The 24,798-nt window shown below is 37.4% G+C and overlaps 1 protein-coding gene across 4 annotated transcripts in view; it reads right to left on the reverse strand.

Moving 5' to 3' along the window:
• Positions 1-4,458: 4,458 nt before the first annotated feature.
• drp2 (dystrophin related protein 2) overlaps positions 4,459-24,798 on the reverse strand; it is a 199,013-nt gene continuing 178,673 nt past the window's right edge. For 3 of the 4 annotated variants that reach the window (XM_048175715.1, XM_048175714.1, XM_048175716.1), the window contains 6 exons: positions 18,962-19,027; positions 15,337-15,477; positions 9,871-10,108; positions 6,472-6,589; positions 6,184-6,317; positions 4,459-5,525 (listed from right to left, as the gene is read on the reverse strand). In XM_048175715.1, the coding sequence (XP_048031672.1) occupies positions 6,223-6,317; positions 6,472-6,589; positions 9,871-10,108; positions 15,337-15,477; positions 18,962-19,027 (658 nt within the window). In that variant the 3' untranslated portion in view covers positions 4,459-5,525; positions 6,184-6,222. Of the gene's footprint in view, positions 5,526-6,183; positions 6,318-6,471; positions 6,590-9,870; positions 10,109-15,336; positions 15,509-18,961; positions 19,028-24,798 lie in introns of those variants that run through there. The other variant, XM_048175717.1, reaches the window with a different exon arrangement.

A 24,798-nucleotide genomic window follows, 5' to 3' on the forward strand; every position in this document is an offset into this window, starting at 1 on the left:
TGTAGTATGTCCAAATTCATTCATACTACACACTTTTGTACTCTATAGAACATACTTTTTCGTACCTATTCAACAGCACGCGATTTCAGACACAGCTTAAGTCCTTGAAATTTTAAAAACTGCTTGCCGTACTCACATTTAAAGGTGCCATCGAACGTTTTTTTACAAGATGTAATATAAGTCTAAGGTGTCCCCTGAATGTGTCTGTGAAGTTTCAGCTCAAAATGCCCCATAGATTTTTTTTAAATAAATTTTTTAACTGCCTATTTTGAGGCATAATTAGAAATGCACCGATTCAGGGCTGCGGCCCCTTTAATTGCTCGCGCTCTCTGCCCCTCCAGAGCTCTCGACTCTATCATTGCATAAACAAAGTTTACACAGCTAATATAACCCTCAAAATGGATCTTTACAAAGTGTTCGTCATGCATGCTGCATGCATACATCAGATTATGTGAGTATTGTTTTTATTTGGATGTTTACATTTGATTCTGAATGAGTTTGAGGCTATGCTCCGTGGCTAATGGCTAATGCTACACTGTTGGAGAGATTTATAAAGATGTTTAAAAATGAAAATAGCGACGGCTTTCTTGTCTCCGTGAATACAGTAAGAAATGATGGTAACTTTAACCACATTTAACAGTACATTAGCAACATGCTAACGAAACATTTAGAAAGACAATTTACAAACATCACTAAAAATATCATGTTATCATGGATCATGTCAGTTATTATTGCTCCATCTGCCATTTTTCGCTGTTGTCCTTGCTTGCTTACCTAGTCTGATGATTCAGCTGTGCACAGATCCAGACGTTAATATTGGCTGCCCTTGTGTAATGCCTTGAACATGGGCTGGCATATGCAAATATTGGGGGCGTACACCCCGACTGTTACGTAACAGTCGGTGTTATGTTGAGATTCGCCTGTTCTTCAGAGGTCTTTTAAACAAATGAGATGTATATTAGAAGGAGGAAACAATGGAGTTTGAGACTCACTGTATGTCATTTCCATGTACTGAACTCTTGTTATTCAACTATGCTGAGGTAAATTCAATTTTCAATTCGATGGCACCTTTAAATAACATATTTCAAATCATCAAAAAGAAAAAGACATAAATTGTCTCCTAAATGTTGTTACTTATGCTCAAATAGTGATAAAAAAAGCAACCTAAGCTTCTAACGGCAGCTGCAGTGACACAATGACTTTTTTTATTTAGAAGGAATAAGTCCTTATTCCGCTATATTCATTGCACTTTCTCCCATTCATAAGTAATATGAGAGCGCAGTCTTTGTACATCTTAAGTCTTTGATTGAATCTTAATTTTTTCTTAGCTGACTGTATTTTCATTAATTATGAAAAAAATTAATGTAAATTAAATTTTCAGCAATTTTCAGCTTAAGATGTAAAAGCTATTCTTTCAGATAAGATAAAATAACTGCCAATGTAATTAAAAAATATACTCTCTGAAAAGTCTTAGTATGAATTTTAGTACATGTATCTTGTTTTAAGGATGTTTAGATATTTTACTTAGGAAAAAAAGACAAAAAGAAAAGATTTGCATCGTTGAATTGTTGCATCATTGCTCTGAATCAGTTCTGACTGTTTGGCATGGAATAAAGAACGAGTTGGAGAAAGCTAACAAAACGCAGTGTGCATACTTCAATGTGTGCGTTTGTATGTGTGAGGTGCTTTTGTCCCAATGAAGCACTGGAATTATAAATGGCTGTCGCTGTGGATAGAACACCAGATGTTGATCTTAATGAGGAGCCATGCAAGTTAAACAGAGGCAGGCATATGGGGCAGAGGGGAGTTGAGTTCCCCTCTCTCTCTTTCTCCATATGCTTATTTGTATCTCCTCCATTATGATGCCACCCCACCTTTCTAAAGACCAACCTTCAGCACCGTGTCCTTGGGGACAGTTTCTTAGCAACCGCATCAAAACAAACAGACAGCTCACTGCTGTGATGCAAAATGAGATCGCAATGCATGCGAAAGAAAGCCGGCGAGGGCACAGTGGGATTCACAGACAAACCTACAGTGCAACTAGGGTCACTTTGTTTTTTTGATGGAGAATGAACGAGGAATCGTCGTACTTTCAAAATGTTTGCCAAAACAAATGGAGAACATCTCTTGCTCTCTCTCAGCTGCAATAATCTCATTCCTGTTTGCAGGGGCTGCAGTGTCACAACCCATCACAGTGAATATTTACACACTTTTCTCTTTCCCATTTGCAGTCTTTCTTTACACTGTATCTGTTCCCGCTCTCTCGCTATCTATTTCTCTTTTCTATTCACTACACCCCCAGCATCTTCTCTGCTCATATAAATCTGACACCCCACAGTAAATAACTCTACAAAAAAGCCTTTTTTCTCTGTTTACAAAGAGCATGATCCATTTGCTGTCCTCCTCCTTCGGCATAATGTAAAATAATCCTTGCACACACTCACTTTCATTTCCCTCCTCAGATTGTGGAAAAGCTGAGATCTGGAGAACAGCGTTTGGTAAACAAAATACTTACATCAGGAGGACAACAATAAGACAGAGAGATGTAAGGCTTGTATTCTTTAAAAAAAAAAAAAAAAGTCTGTGGGAGCTTTGAAGTCTTAAGGCATAATAGGGGCTGTGCTCGGTTTAAAATGAATCAGGCTGTGGCTTGAGTGTAAAAGACCCTCCCAAGCCGAAGAGAATAGGGCGAACCTGCACTGAATTGCCTCCTCAGGTCTCTACTTTCTTGTTCATGCCACGCTGGACAGCTGTAATTTAACGGCAAGTGCTCTGACAACAAAACAACAGAACAAATCTCCATCGCTGAGAGACCTTTCCCTTGTGACCGGCAAACCAACAGCCAAGAAATCCGCTCATCTGTGCAATAGATCCTTTCTGTATGAGTGGCTGCACTGCAAAAAAATCTATTTCTTAATCAGGGTTTTGTCTTGCTTTGGATCAGAAATAAATAAACATTAAAAACAAGTAGCATTTACCTGAGAAGCAATTTTAAGATAAGATGTGTTTTTCAGAAAATAAATCTTTTTCCTCATTGATTTAAGCACACAATTAATTAAATATAGTTGGATTTATATTTGAAAACATCTTTGAGGTTCAATACAAGTTTATTACAATATTACTGTTTTTGATAAATAAAAGCCTTAGTGGGCATAAGTTTCTTTCAAAAACATTAAACAAAAACGTACCAGTTTTAATTTCTTCAAATATTATAAAACAGAGAAAACAGTTTAGTTCTATTTCGACCGGCAAAACCTTTAAATGTATCTCTTATTTAAAAGAAATTACCTATTTTGGTTTTAAAAACTATGGGGAGAATCTAAATGATTTTCTGTGGTAACAGACTTGCAATGCAATGAATATTGTATATTGAGTACACATTTATGATCGATGTGGATGAAAGCACCTTCTTCAGCTCATACTAGTGACCCTTGTTCACTGCCATTATAAAGCTTGGATGCATCAGGATATTTATTAATGTATCTCTGATTGTGTTTATCAGAAAGAAGAAAGTCATATACACCTAGGATGGCTTGAGGGTGAGTAAAGCTTGGGCTAATTTTCATTTAAAAGTGAACTAATCCTTTAAGCTCAATATACAACATTCATTGCATAATGTCTATTACCACAGAAAATCATTTCTGTCAGGACCACTATCGTCAAATATGATTGATAATGCATATAGTTTGTATTGGCGGTATGGTTCTGTTCTGGGCAAGAACTCCCTGCGCATCCATGCAGCCTAGCATGGATAAGAGCAGGGAGAGCAGCAATAACCCCCCTAGGGTAAACAGAACAGGATATCATTAAATGTCATAATTTAACATGTACGCATAATTCAAGAATTAGTCTGATTCAGGTGAATAATAAGGCCAATCCTGACTGAAGAGAGGAGGAGCTGGGGATGGAGGAGGGTAATTTGCTCCTGAGAAATGCAATAGCTGCTGATAATACTGAGGAGCTTATATATAGATTCTGTGATAGACCTCGTATTCCTATAGGTAGACGTAAGTCAGCTGATGCGAGCTTGACTGACGTGACCTCTGCCAGAAATTATGCTAATGCTGGATTTAGATTCTCCCCATAGGTTTTAAAAACAAAATAGGCCATTTCTTTTAAATAAGAGATATATTTAAATGTTTTGCCAATCAAATTAGAACTGAACTGTATTCTCTGTTTCATAATATTTAAAGAAATTAAAATTGGTACGTTTTTATTTAATGTTTTTGAAAGAAACGTATGCCCACCAAGGCTTTTATTTAATCAGAGTAATATTCTCTTCAGTGTCACATTGATTCTTCAGAAATCATTCTAATATGCTGATTTGATGCTCAAGAAACATTTCTTATTGTTATCAATGTTGAAAACAGCTGTGTTGCTCTTTTTGTTTTTGTGGAAACTGTGATGCATTTTTTCAGGATTACAAATCAAAAGTTCAAAAGAAAAGCATTTATTTGAAATAGAACTATTTTGTAACATTAGCCCCCGGTTTCACAGACAAGGCTTAAGCTAGTCCTAGACTAAAATGCACCTTTAAGCTGTTTTAACTGAAAGTAACTTGTACTGAAATATCTTAAAATAGGTCAGTGCCATTGATTTGTCTCAAGATGCCCATCACTAATGTTGTACTTAAATGCCCTAATTGAACTAAGGCTTATTCCTGGCTTAAACCTGGCTAAACCGGGCCTAGAAGTGTTTTACTGTTACTTTTGATCAATTTAATACATCCTTGGTGAATAAAAGTATTAATTCCTTAAAAAACGCAACCCAAATTTTTGGATGTTTAGATATTTGTAATGAAAACAAGGCAAAAAATTAAATAAAGAAAATGATTTTTGCAGTTCATGTCTCTGTATATAAGCATTTAAAACTAATTTGCACTTTTGATGAAACAGTGCTATATGAAAGGGGGAAAGAGCATGGGGAAAATGGACACCAGGACAGGAGCACAATGCTCATGGGCACTTTGGCATCTTAAATAAACGATGGCATCAACGAAGACACGTGTCATCCTTACAGTGTAAATAAGCTTGCCGTGTATCCCGACGGTTCTGGGGAATCTCTTCTTTTCTGCTTCACAGAACAAGGGCCACGCAATACCAAGCATGACTTAGCGGTATGTGTGTATATTTGTGTTTATGTGCATGAGTGAGTCACAGAAAACCATTTAAAAAACGCACACACAGAATTTGCTGGCACAGGGATACCTAAGGAGAGACTCCTTCAGCATGGTGTGAGTCTTGTTTGTGGTTCTTGTGCTGTACTGATGAAGACACACCTTGCATTACTACACGGGTTAGCACAGTGTCCGGATCAGTGCAGGCCTTTGGCACCATGTAAACATTAGTTTGTTTAGTTAGCACTCAGATAATCCCACAGCTCTATGGGATTGGCAAATGGCCGCAGGCTGAGAAGGGTGTCCTGAAAATCTTCTGATCCCTTCTCGCAGTCCCTTTGTCTTTCCTTGGATTTGCCAGCCCTGCATTCCCAAAACCCTGCCCATGACAAAATGAGCAATACGGCACCTGAAAAATTTAAGATTAATAGAAAGTTCAAACTTTACATGCAAAGATCAAAAATGTTATCAAATGTATTTCTCTTTAACACACTGGTGCACCGCATCTGCATTGCATACTAAAATAACACCTTTTTAAAAGAATAGCTCAGCCAAAAATAAACTTGTATGACTTCTTCCTTTTCAGTGAGCACAGATGTCTTCTGAGGACTGTCGAAAACAAAATGGAAGTTGTTTTGCTGAATATCTTCCTGTCTTAGAGCACAAAATTGTTTTGAGTGCATGTAAACACAGTGGCTCAAGATGAGTCACAAAAGATTTGAAATGAATTAGGTCCAACATCATTGGTTCTTAAGTGTATTGTGGACAATTGAGAAGTGTTTGAAAGAGAAACCAATTGAGCTGAGAAATGAACAATGACTTTTTGGTCTGGTTTCCACGCAAATCATATCATATGGCTTCAGATGATTCGGAACACAGTGCTGGAGTCATACAGCCCACATTTACAAGATGTTTATGGTGCTTTTTTTGTAGTATAAATCCCATTCCACTTAAAGATTCTACTAAACTTCTTTTGCGTTTCATGGAAGAAAGACAATCATACAGGTTTGAAACGACACAGGGCGAAATAGTGATTTAAAGCTTATTTAATTCAGAAATAAGCAAACCTGCACAATTTTAGACCTCTGAGTTTTGCTTCAGGTTCTTCATGGACCTGGCTCAGATGGGAAGACGTTCCTCAGCTGTTCGATTACCTGCTGCAGCTGCAGTACGGTGTCTTGCTCATGATCCAAATCCTCACCTACACAACAATAAATGCTACAATAAAAATGAACTCAACAAAATGCATCAGAAGCTAACATAATCAGCCTTATTCAAATAACTCTTTGAATCTCATTATGGGCAGATGTTGGCAGGATGACAACACTGAGCTGCGAGGTTATTCCAGGTCTTACCTGCAGCTTCTGTGTCTGTCGCCTCTCTGCTGGGAGGCTCCCCCTGGTGGCCTCCTCCTGACACGGGGGAGGACAGTGAGGAAGGAGCCGAACCATTTGCCTCCGAGTCGTCTTTGGGCTGGTAGACATGACAAAATCATAAGAGAACAAGAAAACAATTAAATCATAATGAAAACCATTAAGAATATTATTATTACTATCTCAGCAGTATAAACACTACCGTTCAAATGTTTGGGATCAGAGCGATTTTGTTACACTCAATTGAAATGATAGTAACAACAGACATTTATAATATTATAACAAAATTCTATTTAGAACAAATGCTGCTCTTTGTATTATTATATTCATTAAAGAAACCTGAAAAATGTATCAAAATGTATCAGCACAACTGTTTTCAACATTGATAATAATAAGACATTTTTTTGAGCACAAAATCTTCTGAATGAATGTAAATGTAAATCAGCATTTAATAAATTCAGCTTTGCCATCAGAGGAATAAATTCCATTTTAAAATGCATTTCTTTTAAATTGTACAAATATTTCATATTACTGTTTTAAAATGTATTTTGGATAAATGCAGCCTTGGTGAGCAAAAGAAACCGATAGTATAGTATATACTGTACATAGCATGCACTTTTTCTGTATAGCCTGAAAAATAAGCTTTTTTAACACTATTTGAGCATAAGAAACAACATTTAGGGCACAGTTGATGTCACATTTTGTTGCTGATTTGAAATATGTTATTTAATTGTGAGTTTGCCAAGCAGTTTTTGAGATTTCATGATTCCCCCATTCAAATAGATAGTCTTGGTTCAAATAGATAGTCTTGGATGCCTGAAATAGCTGCCTAGAGGCGTTGCAAATATGGCCGCAGAGTGAACAGATATTATTTGAAAGGGACTTTGATTATTTGAAGAGTTTGGTTCCAAAACGCAATAACTCCATTTTGATTAATTTGAGTAAAAAGGTGTTTTCTTTACCAAGAAAGTAGCAAGATGAAAACCACTATTTTCTGTTTCAGACTTTCACATAGCATCTTTTGGTTATAAAAACATTAAAAATTCAAATCTATATTTTGATTTTAAAAAGTTTATTATAAAAATGTATTATTTTTTCCCCAAAATGCAATAAATCCATGACACTGTTTTTTTTTTTTCAAAATGCAATTAATCCATCAATAAAAAAGTTATTTTTCAAATTGAAAATACACAACAAAGTAAGTTGATTCACATATATGACAGAGTCTAAACTTTGCCAATATTTATCTTACAGTATATACAGACATTTTACTAAAATACATTCAGCCGTCGCTCCCAAAATGAATTCAAGGGGTCATCTTGTTAATGTTATAAATTATTTGTTATTACCGATTAAAGAGTATCTGGTTAAATAAACACATTTGCCGAGGTACACTGGTATTAAAAACGTTTTTTTTTTTTTTTAAATGTTTACAGTGCGTGGAATGGTGCGCTGTGATTGGTTGAGAGCGGATATATTGCGTTCTGCAGAAAAAGGAGACTGGTGTTTGTCGCGTTTTGGAAAGAAAGGGAGAAAACATTACAGAATAACACGACGGATATCGCATTTTGCGCAAAATTAATAAATGACTTTTCAATACCGACCAGATACAATACTAATTTTGGCGGAAACTCAATTTTTTTGAAAATGGCGTATATCGCGTTTTGGAACCAAACTCTCTATATACAAACTCTATACAAAAACAAACAAATGTGCAAAGAGATGTGCATAATTGTAAAATTTGCAGTTTACAAACAGAGCATGCAGTACCTAACCTGACCTTTTATCTTCAAAGTGACCAGAAATCAACCAGAAGCAGTAACAAATGCAGTTATATTTACATCAGAAACATTTGTCATTGCTTACTGCACAATACTTAACACGTAAATAGCAGGCGATAAGTAGTATAAACTGTTCAGTATGCAGTATTGCTTGTCTAGCCAAGCTCTAGACAGAAGACAGTGTTGTTGGGTTATTTTCTGAGTAAAAACAGTCAGAAGTTTTCAAATGCTGCCAAAGCTCCAAACTTCGGCATTTATCGACCAGGGATTTGGTTTGTTTTCCATATGTTACAAAGGCGGTGTATTTTCTTGAGGGATGAAACAAACTGATAAGAAACTCAAAGATGACTCGTCTCTTTTTTTCACATTTTACAGGGAGATGAATAAAACTAAGGCTGTTTGCATGAATACCTCAAATTTATTCTGAGTTAAACTCTTTTATCATTCTACAGAGATGTCCACAGAGGTAAGACTTTAACTTTCCCAGCGAATTTCTTGGGGTGCTGAACAATAGTTCAGATCTCCATAATCCAGGCACATTATTGCTTCCCGTGACACATCCCTCGCTTGTTTTTGTAGGTTAAGTCAATCTCCATTCCTTCCCTCTATTTCCGTCTAATTCCTTTTCACCTATAGCTACAGCCTCAGTGTGTTTTGCACCGCTCTATCTCACCATCCAGCCTGCCAATCATATCTCTACAGCACTACCTCTCTTTTTTCAGCACAACCACCTCTTATCCCATTCACTCAGCACTGCCTGAGCTTTTCTTTTCTCTCCTCGGCCTGCTTTCTGTCTTTTTTTCACTGAAGAAAAGGATCTTCTTTCTGCCCACTCTATTCTGTCCATCTCGTTTCTTAAGCTCAATGTTCGTCAGCTTGAGAAATGACTTACCTTCCACCCACTCCTTTCCATCCTTATGATTCCATCTCCATCAATGGTTTTCTCCCCATACAAAATCTCTCTCTAACTCTCCCTTCCATCATTGCAATTTACCAGAAGCAATTTACCAAAAATTTTGTGTGTCTTCCCTGCACTCTCTCGTCCTTCACCTCTTTTCGGGCCTTAGTGATAGGTACTTTTTTTCTGTCTCCACATCTCTTCTCCTTTCACTTGTGACAAGTCTTTTTTAGTTCCCTGTCTCCTTGTCCTTACCCAAACTGCATTAGTAAGCATCTCTTGCCTCGCATTTACCCTTCTACATGTAGTACATCAAGGCAGTCTGTAATGTGGTCTATCCTCCTCTGTTCAATCGTCTTCTTACTCTTTTTGCCGAAAGCTTTGAATACATCTTCTTCCCCCCCTTTGCCCCCCTTTATCAGTATATTTTGTCAGCCCATCTTTATTTCTCTCATAGTGGCTGTTTCTAAAGCTCAAAACATTTCTTCAAACCCATAAACATTTAACATTAAAGTCTCCAGCACAGACAGCCCTGATTTATCTGTTCATGTTCCTCCCTGTGAAGCGGTAACATATTCATACAACTCCCTACACACCATTCCTTCATTGTTTCTATCACAATAATATATTCTGGCTCACATTTTAGTACTCACTGTGGGCATACTCCTCATTTTTAAGATGTATCGGCATCTGTTAACTTACCTGCAGCAGTAGTTCTCTGAGTCTGTGCAACTGGGACTCCAGTTGCTTGTTGTGGTCCTCCAGAATCTGCATGCGCGTCTCTAGGCGGGTCTTGTGCTGTCGGAGGACTCGAGCCTCAGCTAGGAGCTCTTCGTCTTGCTGACCAGCCGGTGAACCTGGACCTGACTCCATCAGCTGAGGTGATGCTGCTGCCTCCTCATGCTTCCACTTCAGCCGCCGATACTCACCCTGCAGCACCCTGCGGGAGAGACAACAGCATCCTCATCATTACTACTACTGCCTTTCTGACATCATCATTTAGATTATCATACCCGCTACATCTAGACAACTAAACTAAAGAAATTTAATTGAATACATTTACTTCAGTACATAAATTTAATTTCATATTTAAATGTTTTTATTTTATATAAATATTTATATTTAAATAATTAAATATTAAATATATAAATATTTTTAAATAACTACATTTTATGTAATTATTGCTTTGTTTTAATTTATTATATATACATTTCTATATTATGGTATATTTGATATGGAAATGTAGATTATTTTGTTTTCTTTTCTTTTATTAATCTCACTATTTCAGCAATAAAGTTTGGGATCAGTACGATTTTATTTTTTTTCAGCAAAGATGTACTAAATTGATCACAAATTACAGTGCTGACAGACATTTACAGGTGCTGGTCATATAATTAGAATATCATCAAAAAGTTGATTTATTTCACTAATTCCATTAAAAAAGTGAAACTTGTATATTATATATTCATTCATTACACAAAGACTGATATATTTCAAATGTTTATTTCTTTTAATTTTGATGATTATAACTGACAACTAAGGAAAATCCCAAATTCAGTATCTCAGAAAATTAGAATATTATTTAAGACCAATACAAAGAAAGGATTTTTAGAAATCTTGGCCAACTGAAAAGTATGAACATGAAAAGTATGAGCATGTACAGCACTCAATACTTAGTTGGGGCTCCTTTGGCCTGAATTACTGCAGCAATGCGGCGTGGCATGGAGTCGATCAGTCTGTGGCACTGCTCAGGTGTTATGAGAGCCCAGGTTGCTCTGATAGTGGCCTTCAGCTCTTCTGCATTGTTGGGTCTGGCATATCGCATCTTCCTCTTCACAATAGATAGAAAATCTATGGGGTTAAGGTCAGGTGAGTTTGCTGGCCAATTAAGAACAGGGATACCATGGTCCTTAAACCAGGTAATGGTAGCTTTGACACTGTGTGCAGGTGCCAAGTCCTGTTGGAAAATGAAATCTGCATCTCCATAAAGTTGGTCAGCAGCAGGAAGCATGATGTGCTCTAAAACTTCCTGGTATACGGCTGCGTTGACCTTGGACCTCAGAAAACACAGTGGACCAACACCAGCAGATGACATGGCACCCCAAACCATCACTGACTATGGAAACTTTACACTGGACATCAAGCAACGTGGATTGTGTGCCTCTCCTCTCTTCCTCCAGACTCTGGGACCCTGATTTCTAAAGGAAATGCAAAAATTACTTTCATCAGAGAACATAACTTTGGACCACTCAGCAGCAGTCCAGTCCTTTTTGTCTTTAGACGCTTCTGACGCTGTCTGTTGTTCAAGAGTGGCTTGACACAAGGAATGTGACAGCTGAAACCCATGTCTTGCATACGTCTGTGCGTAGTGGTTCTTGAAGCACTGACTCCAGCTGCAGTCCACTCTTTGTGAATCTCCCCCACATTTTTGAATGGGTTTTGTTTCACAATCCTCTCCACGGTGCGGTTATCCCTACTGCTTGTACACTTTTTTCTACCACATCTTTTTCTTCCCTTCGCCTCTCTATTAATGTGCTTGGACGCAGAGCTCTGTGAACAGCCAGCCTCTTTTGCAATGACCTTTTATGTCTTGCCCTCCTTGTGCAAGGTGTCAATGGTCGTCTTTTGGACAACTGTCAAGTCAGCAGTCTTCCCCATGATTGTGTAGCCTACAGAACTAGACTGAGAGACCATTTAAAGGCCTTTGCAGGTGTTTTGAGTTAATTAGCTGATTAGAGTGTGGCACCAGGTGTCTTCAATATTGAACCTTTTCACAATATTCTAATTTTCTGAGATACTGAATTTGGGATTTTCCTTAGTTGGCAGTTATAATCATCAAAATTAAAAGAAATAAACATTTGAAATATATCAGTCTGTGTGTAATGAATGAATATAATATACAAGTTTCACTTTTTTTAATGGAATTAGTGAAATAAATCAACTTTTTGATGATATTCTAATTATATGACCAGCACCTGTATAATGTAATAATTTAATAATTTCTATTTCCAATAAATGCTTTTCTTTTGAACATTATAATTCATCAAAGTATTCTGAAAAAAAAGTATCACTGTTTCCGCAAAGATATTAAGCAGCACAACTGTTTTCAACATTGATAATAATAAGAAATGTTTCTTAAGTACAAAATATGCTAAATTAATGTAAATGTAAATCAGAATATAATAATGGCTGCTGAAAACTCAGCTTTGCCATCACAGGAATAAATTCCATTTTAAAATGCATTAAATAAGAAAACTCTTCTGTTAAACTGTAATAATATTTCACAGTATTAATGTTTGTACTGTATTTTTCATCAAATAAATGCAGCCTTGTTGAGCATAAGAAACCTTACCAACCCTAAATTTTTGAACGATAGTGTAGTATGTCTACTGTACATAGCATGATGCACAATAATTATTTTAATAAATAATTATTGTGCATAATATGTTTTATGTTATCATATTGCATTGTCTGATTTGTGGTATATTTGACATGGAAATATTGATTCTTTTGTTACTTCTCTATTTGTACCATGTGAGTTTGGTTGGATTGGGGTGGGTCAGGGGATAAAATATGGGCTTTATGTTTTTATTTTTTTATTTTGAGAAATTGTTCTTATTATAACCCCCTTAAAAGAAGTCAAATTGAATGACGGAAAAAAAAAAAGAATTAACACAAAATGGCTTTTTAACAGAGCCGCCATCACTCAGCTCTTTCTATCCAGATAATGACAGCAGAAAGCCCTGATTTATTCAGGAGGTTAAGGTTGCAGATCCCCTGCAGACACTAACAATTAATCTTGCTTTATTGACCTATTACTCACATATAACAAAGCAAGACCACATGAGAGCATGACTTAAAGGTCAGGATTTACGCCGCAGACAAAACTCATAAATGACTCACAGCTGTAACTGTAGCCTCTGGGATGAAAAATAATGGTAGACCTAATAGACTTTGTGTTTCTGCAGATGTTTGAACTGTGAACCTTTGTTTTAAGGTCTAAAGAGCACACCTCTTTCTTTGTATGCAGGTCAAAAGATTTCTGACCTAGAATAACCATCATAATAACATCCACATTTCCTGGCAACACATTTTATCTCGACCAATTAAAAACTATTAGCTCTATCTTAATCCTATAAAAAGATTTGAAATTTAAAGGGTCAACAGGAAGTGCAGCCAATTACAGACCGAAAGCAAAAGTCACAAATACAAAGACAAATCATTTTACCCCTCATTACTTATAACAATAAAGGTCAGGAGGATAAGGTGAAAACTTTATAACAATATGCATAAATACACCACAATAGAACAGTTTTGTTTCTCTACAAAGTTTTTGGTTAATACAAAACATTCAAATAAAACATTTGAACTGGTATGAGGTAGGAGAATCGCACATGCACATTCACTAGTCTGAACAAAGTAAACTTGTTACATTTATACTCCATTACAAAAGTCCCTTTAAAGGTACTGCTCTCATAATGTGAAATACATAATATATAATAAGAAATACAATTACTTCTGTTATATGTAGAGCTTTAAACCTATATTTAACCTCCAACAACAAATATTTATCAAAATGTGTAGTTTACTTAGAGTTAATGCGCTGTTTGTTGGATGTGTATGTGCAAGCATGGAAATTATGTGAATTTATAACACATACAGACAAGGATACAACCATAAAATGTAGGTTATGAACTGAGGAAACATGTCTCAAAGGCATTAAACGGCACACACAACTGTCAGAGCATTTTTGACGGCAACCCACGTTAAACGTTATGCTGATGCATTTGTTTGAAGTGTCTAATATAAAGCATTCTCATGCTTTTGGCAGCATGGATTGTACAGTTTTCCCACAGCAGCTCAGACTGTGATGCGAGCTATGAAATCAGCTTATTTTTTCAAGTAACTAGTAAAGTAACACATTGCTTTAAAATTTACAACAAAATATCTGAGTTATTTTTTCAAATAAGTAACTCAAGTTGCTTTGTTTTCCCATTTATTGACTGACAGCTCTCCTGTCCCCATGTTTAGAGAAAAGGGAATAAGCACATGATGGTTATTCTAGATTAGTTCTAGACTAAATGTGCATACATTTACTCATTTACTTCTCCTGCATCATATTCTTCTGTATTCCAGAATTACAACACAGCTGAAAGAATTGTTTGTTTGAACTGCGCCCTCTACTATACAGGTGTGAATTTGCATTTCCTTCAGCCTGAGGCTTATCCATTTAACTTTTGGTGTGAAAAAGTAACACAAAATGTATACGTAATGCATTACTTTCCATAAAAGTAACTAAGTAACACAATTAGTTACTTTTTAGGGAGTAACGCAATATTGTAATGCATTACTTTTTCCCCGACACGGGTTTACACAGCACATTTGAGCTTCAACAAGAACCAATGAGGTTTGTTATCACGCGTCAAGCAGGTTCGGTTGAGCTTCTGATTTTGTTCGCTCAATGTTTATTTGTAAATAAAAGCCTATTTTCAATCTGTTCATCATATAAAGCAAACCAGTTTCTTCAAAAAAAAATTAGACTAAACTGCTTCATTTATATGGATTAGTTTTATAGTCTCTTTATGAACTTTTTGAAGCCTCAAAGTGGTAGTTGCATAGACTGTCAATGGAGGGTCAGAAATCTCTCAGATTTCATTAAAAATATCCTAATTTTGTTCTGAAGATGAATCAAAGTCTTACAGGTTTGGAATTACATGAGGGTAAGTAAATGCTGACCAATTTTTTATTTATTTAATTATTTATTTATTTGGGGGGGGGGGGGGCTATTAAAATATTTAGAATGTTATTATTACTATATAATTATAATGCATAATTATATTTTTTATATAAATAAAAATTATATTTTTATAAAATATATATAATTTTTATAACTTGCTTATATGTTTTTATTATTTATATGTTTATTTTTATTTTATAAATATTTTATACAAATATTTCATATTATATAATTAACATAGTTTCTATTTGTGATATAGTTGTGTTGTCTGGTGGATGATAAAACAAGGAAAAACTCAGACTTATTGAACTAACAACCACAAAAAAAATAAAAATCACTAGCATATTTGTTTGCATGATTTGCATGGTTAAATTCCATTCACATTTTCTTCAAAAAATTGAAAATTGCAGATATTTTTGGAATTCCCTCACCTGTTCTCGTTCTCCAGGCGGTGGAGGGTGCGCTGCAGCTCTTCTCTGTCCTGGCAGTCCAGGTGGGCCAGCAAGTGGCTGTGGGGGGAGTCCTGCTCGAGGGCGGGGCTGGAGTGACGTAGGAGGTACTGATCTTCATCCCTGAGTCCCCCCACACAGGAGACAGCGCACACTGAACACATTAGCGGAGCCACGCAGCAGCAGACAGACAGACACACACACACATATGCAGTGCCAAGCATGCACACAAAGCAGCAGGTACATAAGCCAAATGCACACAATGCAGCAGTGGCATATCAATACAGCACACATGTATGCATATTCTGCATAAACTGCGGATTTAGAGTGTAGACAAACACAGAGCAATGCACTTCATCATCCATAAAACAAATAGCAGCGTAGATGCTGAACAAGCGGCAATCACACAAACACGCACACTCTTGGTAATCCAAGCACTCTCCATGGCATCAAATACAAAAAGCTAAAGAGGCACCGCCAATATACAGACACACAGGATGAGCAAAAAAAATTACCACTACACACAGGAAGCAGTGAAACAATCATGGCTCTCACATTAGTCACATCAATAATACAAAAAAGCTGTTTTCATGCACGTTGCTGTAATTATACAGGTGCCATTACATGGGCCATCAGTAAACAAAGGCCATTTATAGAGCTCTGGACGAGAGAGATTTGGTAAAAGCCACTGAAATGGCACATATGCACTGTCAAATAGATAACATACATGAATCACTGCTGCACTTTCTCTCTGGCGTTAAAGGAACAGTTTTCCTAAAATACAAACTTGAATATTTACTTACTCTTATCATTCCAAAACAGTATGTTTTCTCTCTTTTTTTCTTCTTCAGTGAAACACAAACAGTGAAATTCTGTTTATTGTTCATTATGCTCTTTTCTGTAAAATGTGGGATAAAAGATTTTAATCTTCAAGAAGAACACAAAACCCAGAATAATATTGGTCAATTCATTTTTTGGAACTTATTCTGTTTATTTATAGACTTTATGATCAATGTGATTATAACATGTGTAGTTTTAATCATTTATACAGTATCATTGTGTGCTACTTTATATTCAAAATAAAAACAATATAACTTTTTTTGAAGTAATACAATAGCAATAATTAATTCTCTTGGCTCGTGAGTTTGACTGTGATTTGTTCTTTTTAGTTGGATCTCTTCACTGAATAAATTGATCCAGTTCACAAAATGGTCTAAATAAGGGGTCGGGAACCTTTTTTCAATCAAAGAGCCATTTTTTAATTTTTTGTTTATGCCTTTTTTAAAACACCAATCCAAGAAATAATATTTTGCTATTATTATTTTACTAAAAACAAATTAAAATTTTCACATAGCAATAGAACATGGTTGGGTTTGACTCCTTAATATGGTTGCATTCACACAGAGTTTAGTTAATTTCGTGAGAGACAAATTATGAACTCACACCTGTAAATTCTCGGGACAAATAATTAAGATTTGAATGATGAACTCAAACCATGTCGATGGTGATGATAATTTCCAGTTTTATGGACATCTTTGAAATTTATTTTAACTGTCATGGTTGGTTACAGGTGATATTCATAGCAAGCATGAAAATAGAATACAGGCTCATGACTTAGTTGTTTGTTCATACAGAAAGTAGACCTATTTAAGCTGCTACTGTAAGATGCTTTGGGAACAGAACATTTCCAGAATCAGTATGAAAGTAAATGCGGTTGTCATTTAACAATCAAAGTAGTTTGCCTTTGATTAGTGTTGTGCAAAGCACTGCATACGCAAATTGGTTGGAACAACTTGATTATTATATTATTAACATATTATTGTAAATTGGCTTTTCATTAACTTTGGTAGGCTGTACAACAAAGGAATTGTAACTTTGCATTTTCTGAGTCAGAAAAGTCAATTTTGAGAAAAATTGAGTTAAAGTTTTCTGAAGGTTCCAAAACTAGCATCTAGCAACCATACCTTAAAATCCTTGTGGTAATACCACCAAATTTGGCACAAACCAAGTCAAAACCCATCTCTTTAGGAAAAATATATACATTCAACTTTTTTTTTTCCATGATTCCACAATTGTTTGATTAAAATTAATGAACAATTAATGTCTATAGCTATATTAAGAGCTACTGTACCACGTATATAATATAGTGTTACACATCAGATATTTTTCTCCAACAGTTAACCAAACGTTCACTTAAGACATAACAGAAAATGTTTGCGTGAATACTCGCCAAGACAGACTGTAATTTTATGCAAATGTGTATATCGGGATCGCGCGCAGTCTGAGGCGTCTTTGTGTGCGCGATTCGGATCTGTCAGTAAGATTTTCATTGGTTCAGACTCATGCTATCGAGAATTTGCTACGAATATTCACAAAGTTGAAAAGCGCTTTACAATGACACCAAATTTGTGCTGAGGGAAGTGCCAGTATTCGAGAAGCGAGCAGAGAACAGCATTTTTCATGGTCAAATAAAAAGGTACTCCTTTCAGAAAACATACAAATAAAGATACTTTTAGATGTTTAATTTGCTTTTTGGAGTATTAAGATGGCTAGACGAGTGTTTGATGAACTAATTTGTGAAATCCTCAATTTCAATCAAAACTGACATTTTTCATTTGTAGCTCAAAATTAGCCCATGCGCATTCTGACTCATTTTGCCAGCATGGGTCACATATGCTGGTGGAGAGTGAGAAACCTGGCAAGCCACACAAGTTTCTTTCACAAAGAGCCATGTGTGGTTCGCTAGCCATCGGTTCCTGACAATTGGCCCAAATGATTCAAGATTGCACCTGTTCAACAAACTGACCCAATGATCTGGTCACAATTAACAGTTGTGATGAAGATTATCAGTGAATGACGACTTGAATTCCTCACACAAGTTTATTATATGGTTTCAGACTTGAAATCCAGTGTATGAGTCATGTGGATCCTTTTTATGATGGTTTAATGGTCCTTTTGCATTCTTTTTAAAGCTGGATAACTTATTGTGATTGCATTGAAAAGAGTGATTCTTTTGTGTTCCATGGAAGAAAGAAAAGCATAAAGCACAAGAACAGTATGAGGTCGAGTTTATTTTTGGGTGAACTATTCCTTTAAATTTCCTTTTTTTCTCTCACTCATGCACACACACAGTCATTTCCAGCACAAAGCATGCGCTGTCATGACTCTGGGCTGTGATGATCTGACCTCTTTTATTAGTTTTCATTTCGTGAGGGCTCACCTTATTTCACCTATATATGCTCAAAATTCAGTGGCTTTCGTTTGTCCGCCGGCCTGCAGCTTTTAACATCTTGTTTGGTAGCATTTCAATTGCCCAACCTCTCTCTCTCGCTCTCGCTCTCTTTCTCCCTCTCGCTCCTGTCAGCATCCATGCCTGCTCTATTCATCCCTACTGTTGTGCTCCTTAATCAAACAGACTTAATACGATGGAGGGTGAACGCGCACATTGCCATGGGTCGTTTTCATTATCTTTTTTAATTAATGTGACTGCCCAGCCACACCAAACATGAAGGCATGTATGCATAGCCATGCGCACATCCACACGCCCATGCATGAAGACTCAGCAGCCGTGACAGATTCGAGTGTGTGTGGGAGGTGGTGTACTCACAAACTTTCATCCGGAGAGAGACTGTCGGTGAAAAAGGAACAGTTCTGGTTCTCCATTTCTGCCAACCTGAAAAGAAAGAGCAGGCAAAATAAAAATGTCATATTATGGAGCACGGGTCACAACATATAAAAAGGCGTACAAAGGCAAAGTCACTGTGCACTGTAATTTGTTTGCTGTGGCAAGGACTGTGGTTTCAAACAAAGAGGCAGAGGAATGGAAGGCGACAGCTGTGACTCATCGAGACATCCCAGCGACTGCAGAAGAGACACCTTAGAACAGTTTCTCCAACCTGAAAATCACATGCTGTGATCCTACCCTGAATTTTCAGATACTGTGTATGACTAACCTGGGTGGTAAATTATCATGCAACCACCGAAGCTGTGCCTCCTGGCTACACCCTCTGCTCTTTACCTCCATGACAAAGCCAGGGTAGAATCTGTTCCTCTTTCACTTCATTTGTCACATGAATTTTTATGACATAAACGCCTCTCCTGGGTATTTTCATCCAAACTTCTTGCAAGTTTTCATTCCATGCCACAAGTGGCACAGTAAAACAGAATATGAAAAAGATCTCCAACAAGCACTGCAGCTTACATGTCATACCACAGACATGCAATGCCTGACTGTATATGAGGGCTCGTCAACTGGTGGCCCACAGGCCAAATCCGGCCCGCCAATCATCTTCATCCGGCCCGTGGCACTCCAATCTCCCTCCTCCTCTTTTCCTGGCGGTGTGGCTAAATGTGGTTAGATACGTGGCCGTGAATTGGCCAGACACGCTTGCATAACGTTCTGAAAAGATTTGGATTCGTTCGGACCGCTCTGTCTCCGAATCATCTGTAGTTCTTTCTCGGTCAGTAACAACAAATACAGAACAAATAGCGCTGTTTTCATGTGTTTCAATAGTTTACTTTGAACTACGCAGCACAGCCCAGTGGATAACGGAACGAAAGCTTAAAGTAGCTGTGTTTATTCCCGGTCACCATTATTAAACAGCGTTGAGATTAGTGAGATAAACGAGAGGTGTGTTGTCGAATTGAAACGCTAATCTCACTCATTTTGGATTTCATGAGAGCTACACATTCCAAAAAAGTTGGGACAGGTAGCAATAAGAGGCCGGAAAAGTTAAATGTACATATAAGGAACAGCTGGAGGACCAATTTGCAACTTACTAGGTCAATTGGCAACATGATTGGGTATAAAAAGAGCCTCTCAGAGTGGGCAGTCAAGATGGGCAGAGGATCACTAATTCCCCCAAAGCTGCGGTGAAAAATAGTGAAGCAATATCAGAAAGGAGTCTCTCAGAGAAAAATTGCAAAGAGTTTGAAGTTATCATCATCTACAGTGCATAATATCATCCAAAGATTCAGAGAATCTGGAACAATCTCTGTGTGTAAGGGTCAAGGCCGGAAAACCATACTGGATGCCCGTGATCTTCGGGCCCTTAGACGGCACTGCATCACATACAGGAATGCTACTGTAATGGAAATCACAACATGGGCTCAGGAATACTTCCAGAAAACATTGTCAGTGAACACAATCCACCGTGCCATTCGCCGTTGCCAGCTAAAACTCTATAGGTCAAAAAAGAAGCCATATCTAAACATGATCCAGTTTTCTCTGGGCCAAGGCTCATTTAAAATGGACTGTGGCAAAGTGGAAAACTGTTCTGTGGTCAGACGAATCAAAATTTTAAGTTCTTTTTGGAAAACTGGGACGCCATGTCATCTGGACTAACAAGGACAACCCAAGTTGTTATCAGCACTCAGTTCAGAAGCCTGCATCTCTGATGGTATGGGGTTGCATGAGTGCGTGTGGCATAGGCAGCTTACACATCTGGAAAGGCACCATCAATGCTGAAAGGTATATCCAAGTGCTAGAACAACATATGCTCCCATCCAGACGTCGTCTCTTTCAGGGAAGACCTTGCATTTTCCAACATGACAATGCCAGACCACATACTGCATCAATTACAACATCATGGCTGCGTAGAAGAAGGATCCGGGTACTTAAATGGCCAGCCTGCAGTCCAGATCTTTCACCCATAGAAAACATTTGGTGCATCATAAAGAGGAAGATGCGACAAAGAAGACCTAAGACAGTTGAACAACTAGAAGCCTGTATTAGACAAGAATGGGACAACATTCCTATTCCTAAACTTGAGCAACTTGTCTCCTCAGTCCCCAGACATTTGCAGACTGTTATAAAAAGAAGAGGGGATGCCACACAGGCGTAAACATGGCCTTGTCCCAACTTTTTTGAGATGTGTTGATGCCATGAAATTTAAAATTAACTTATTTTTCCCTTAAAATGATACATTTTCTCAGTTTAAACATTTGATATGTCATCTATGTTGTATTCTGAATAAAATACTGAAATTTGAAACTTCCACATCATTGCATTCTGTTTTTATTCACAATTTGTACAGTGTCCCAACTTTTTTGGAATCGGGTTTGTATATTTGTGCAGTACTTTTCACAATACATTCTGTTTCAAAGCAGTTTTACAGAGATTTGTCAGATAAATAGAAAAATATGTGACATCTTCATTATAGAGGTCTAGTCTATGCTAACCTTAGAAGTGTAAAAAGACTGTTCTGTAAAAGACTGTAAAAAAAGATGGACGACGTGTCTCCACTTCCTCCCACTATAGAAAAATTAAGCCAAAATATCCCAGAAATAACCATTGGATGGATGGACCATTATGAAGCTTGGAAAAGGCAGGGTATTTTTTAACTCCAATTGTGTTTGGCTGAAAGAAGAAAGACATATACACCTAGGATGGCTTGAGAGTGAGTAAATTATGAGATAATTTTCATTTTTGGGTGAACTATCCCTTTAAGTTCAACTAAATTAGTTTACATTTCTTCTCAAAACTGGCATCCGTCCATTGACAATAATGCGAAAATTACTTCACGCTACTAATCTGAGTAGGATGTGATGACACGCGGACTGTGATAAAGGCCTATAGCACCCCTTGTGGCAACTTTGTTTGCAACAAATTGAGCTCCGACCCACGTCAGAATCCAATCCAATGTATGAAAATGAGCTTGCGTGGTTAGAAGGTTCACTCTGTGCCTCCAGCAAACTTCTGTATGTCATCCAGAACAGACAAGATTAACCCAGCACAACAGAGGTGTTTTCAACACAACAGGGAGCTGACAATGGTCCCTGTGCTTACCATTAGCAACGCAAGGGTGAAACATTGCTTTGAGCAATGCACTATACTTTCCCTGCCTTGGCTTACCCTTAGGTGAGAGACTGGGGAGATTTCACTGCCTTACCAGGATAGCCTGTGAATTAGCAACACTATAAGAGCCTCTATAGAGACCATAATGAGGAGTGCTAAGTGCATTCATGTCATGTTGCTAGGAAAGCTGCCAGAGAACGGTCTGAATGCAACTTCAGAACACAGCAGACTACAGAACCCACATGCAGGATGGAGCTGCCTCAGAGAATAGCAGAAAGTCGATATACATTCTCCCACCAGGTGTCTATCAGCCAATGACAGTGGTGCTGGCTGTCCTGGTTAACCCCTCCGCCTGGCTGTGACGACTCCTAATTGAATCCGCAGAAGTATCCATCAGGTCAGATCCAATCAAAAGTGTTACTAGGAACTGCTGCTGATGCCACAGTTTCCAAGGTGTGAGGTCAAATGGAGTTTATTTTTGTACAGATATGCCTCAGTAGTTGTATTAATCAGTATTCCTCAGTGAGTGGCTAGTGTGGTCTCTTGTTAAAAGGAAAAAGAGAGATCACAAACACAGATCAGCGGGTAAATGACAAACAATTTCCTCCTTTGAGAAGCACTGTCTTGAAATGGACATTGTGTGTTAAGATTCAGAATAATGGCTTATTCTTTCTGATATGCTGTCTGCTTTTCAAATGAAAGGAAATCACTACAGACCACTTACTCTGTCATATGCAGACACTGTCTAAATCCGCCCCTGTACAGCAAGTCTAGAACATCAAATGCCAGTGGATTTATTCTCCCACCCCCTCGATCTCGAGGTCCTCCAGTCATTACTCTTGATTAGCCTATAAACGCAAGTACAAATCTCTGTTCTCTTGGCTTTGACGTTCTTCCTCTGTGCTCTTACTGCAGATATCGCATCTGAAACATCTGACAAGAATTTAATTTTCTATTTGAGTTCAAAGCAAGTCTTGACAATGTCGGAAATAAATAATGTGCCACCTCATTTAGCACATGCTCTCTATCGCTCATATTTTTTGTGAAGGACCGATAAAAGTGAATGAAAGGGATTTTCCAATGGGCTGCAAGCGAGATGTGCATATTTCATTCTTAACAGAAGCATCTTTACAGCTATAAAACGCATGTCTTTTCTTATTTAGCCAACACTTAGATCAAGCTGTTTAGTTTAAGAATGCACAAAAGCAAGGACATGAATAGAAAGCCTGAAAGTTTTCTGAAAGCACATCAAGATCAGATCAAACGTGAACATGCAAAGACAGAGAGAAAGGAATTTAATTACAAAGGATGGTGCCTGTCAGATAATGTTGTTTATCACCATGTTTTTTTTTTTTTATCAACCATGTTTTGGCAGCAAAATTCAATAAAGAAATAATGCAAACTAGATAATGCCACAAACATGTGACCATTTGCAATTTGATCACAATTTGTGACTAAGTCTTTATTCTCTGACTACAACAAACGGCTGGTAGGGACTACAGCAACTTCTTCCCGGGTTAGTGACATCACTAATCCTAAAATTTACATAAACCCTGCCCCCGAGGACACAAACAACAAAGGGGGTGAGTAGAGAAGAGGAAGAGTAGAGTGTTGTTGTAATGCCGTAATTTTACGGCAGACTGCTTCACAAACGAGGGTCAATTCGATGCTGGATTTGCACAAAAGATTAACATGACGGCACATGCTAGTCGATGAGTTGAATCAATTCCACAGCAACTACATAAATTTATCCAATAACCGTTCAGAAACGTCCAGATGCATTCTAAAACTTGTGACTGTTTTTTATTGTCTCCATCAGTTTACGACTCCGGTTTGAACAATGTAAGGCTGAATACCATTACTGACAATCGCCATTCTGACTGCGTGAGATTCTCCAGCTTTGTTGTTGTTGAGCAACCGAAGCACAAGCTGCTAAAGCTCCGCCCTCTTCTGGAATGCGGGCCGGGAGCAGCAGCTCATTTGCATTTAAAGGGGCACACAAAAAAGTCGTGTTTTTGCTCACACCCAAATAGGGGCAAATTTGACAAACTATAATAAATTATCTGTGGGGTATTTAGAGCTAAAACTTCACAGACACATTCTGGGGACACCAGAGACTTATATTACATCTTTTAAAAGGGGCATTATCGGTCCTCTTTAATTGATTTCTGATATATATTGCATTGCACATTTTAAGCTTTAAATTTAAGATGTCACTCATCATGTCTTTCACTATGTCATTTGCAACCTGTGATATGCCCAGTAGGAAAAAAAGGGAAATTCCAGCTCATAAAACATACAGTTTACATATATATGAGCTGGAATTTGGCATGGAACATTTGCTGGAATTCACTTTTTTTTCCTACTGGACATATCACTGGTATATGCATTAACAAAAACACATGACATTTTAAATATTCAAGAAAAAAGAAAAGAAACGTGAAAAAACATTCAAGCATTTTCTTCTCTAATTTAGTCAAGGCTGTTGGCATTCTGTAATCTGACAATCCCAGAACATTTTACACATTCAGTCAGACGCAAATGGACCCGTGTGAAATATATTAATGGGTGACAGTTGAATTAAAACAATGAATATTGTTCTGAGCAGGGACAACTAACGCACTGATGTGTGTTGGGGAAAACCAAAC

Source organism: Megalobrama amblycephala, linkage group LG23 (genome assembly GCF_018812025.1).
Source record: "Megalobrama amblycephala isolate DHTTF-2021 linkage group LG23, ASM1881202v1, whole genome shotgun sequence".
In the NCBI taxonomy this organism is placed as follows: Eukaryota; Metazoa; Chordata; class Actinopteri; order Cypriniformes; family Xenocyprididae; genus Megalobrama; species Megalobrama amblycephala.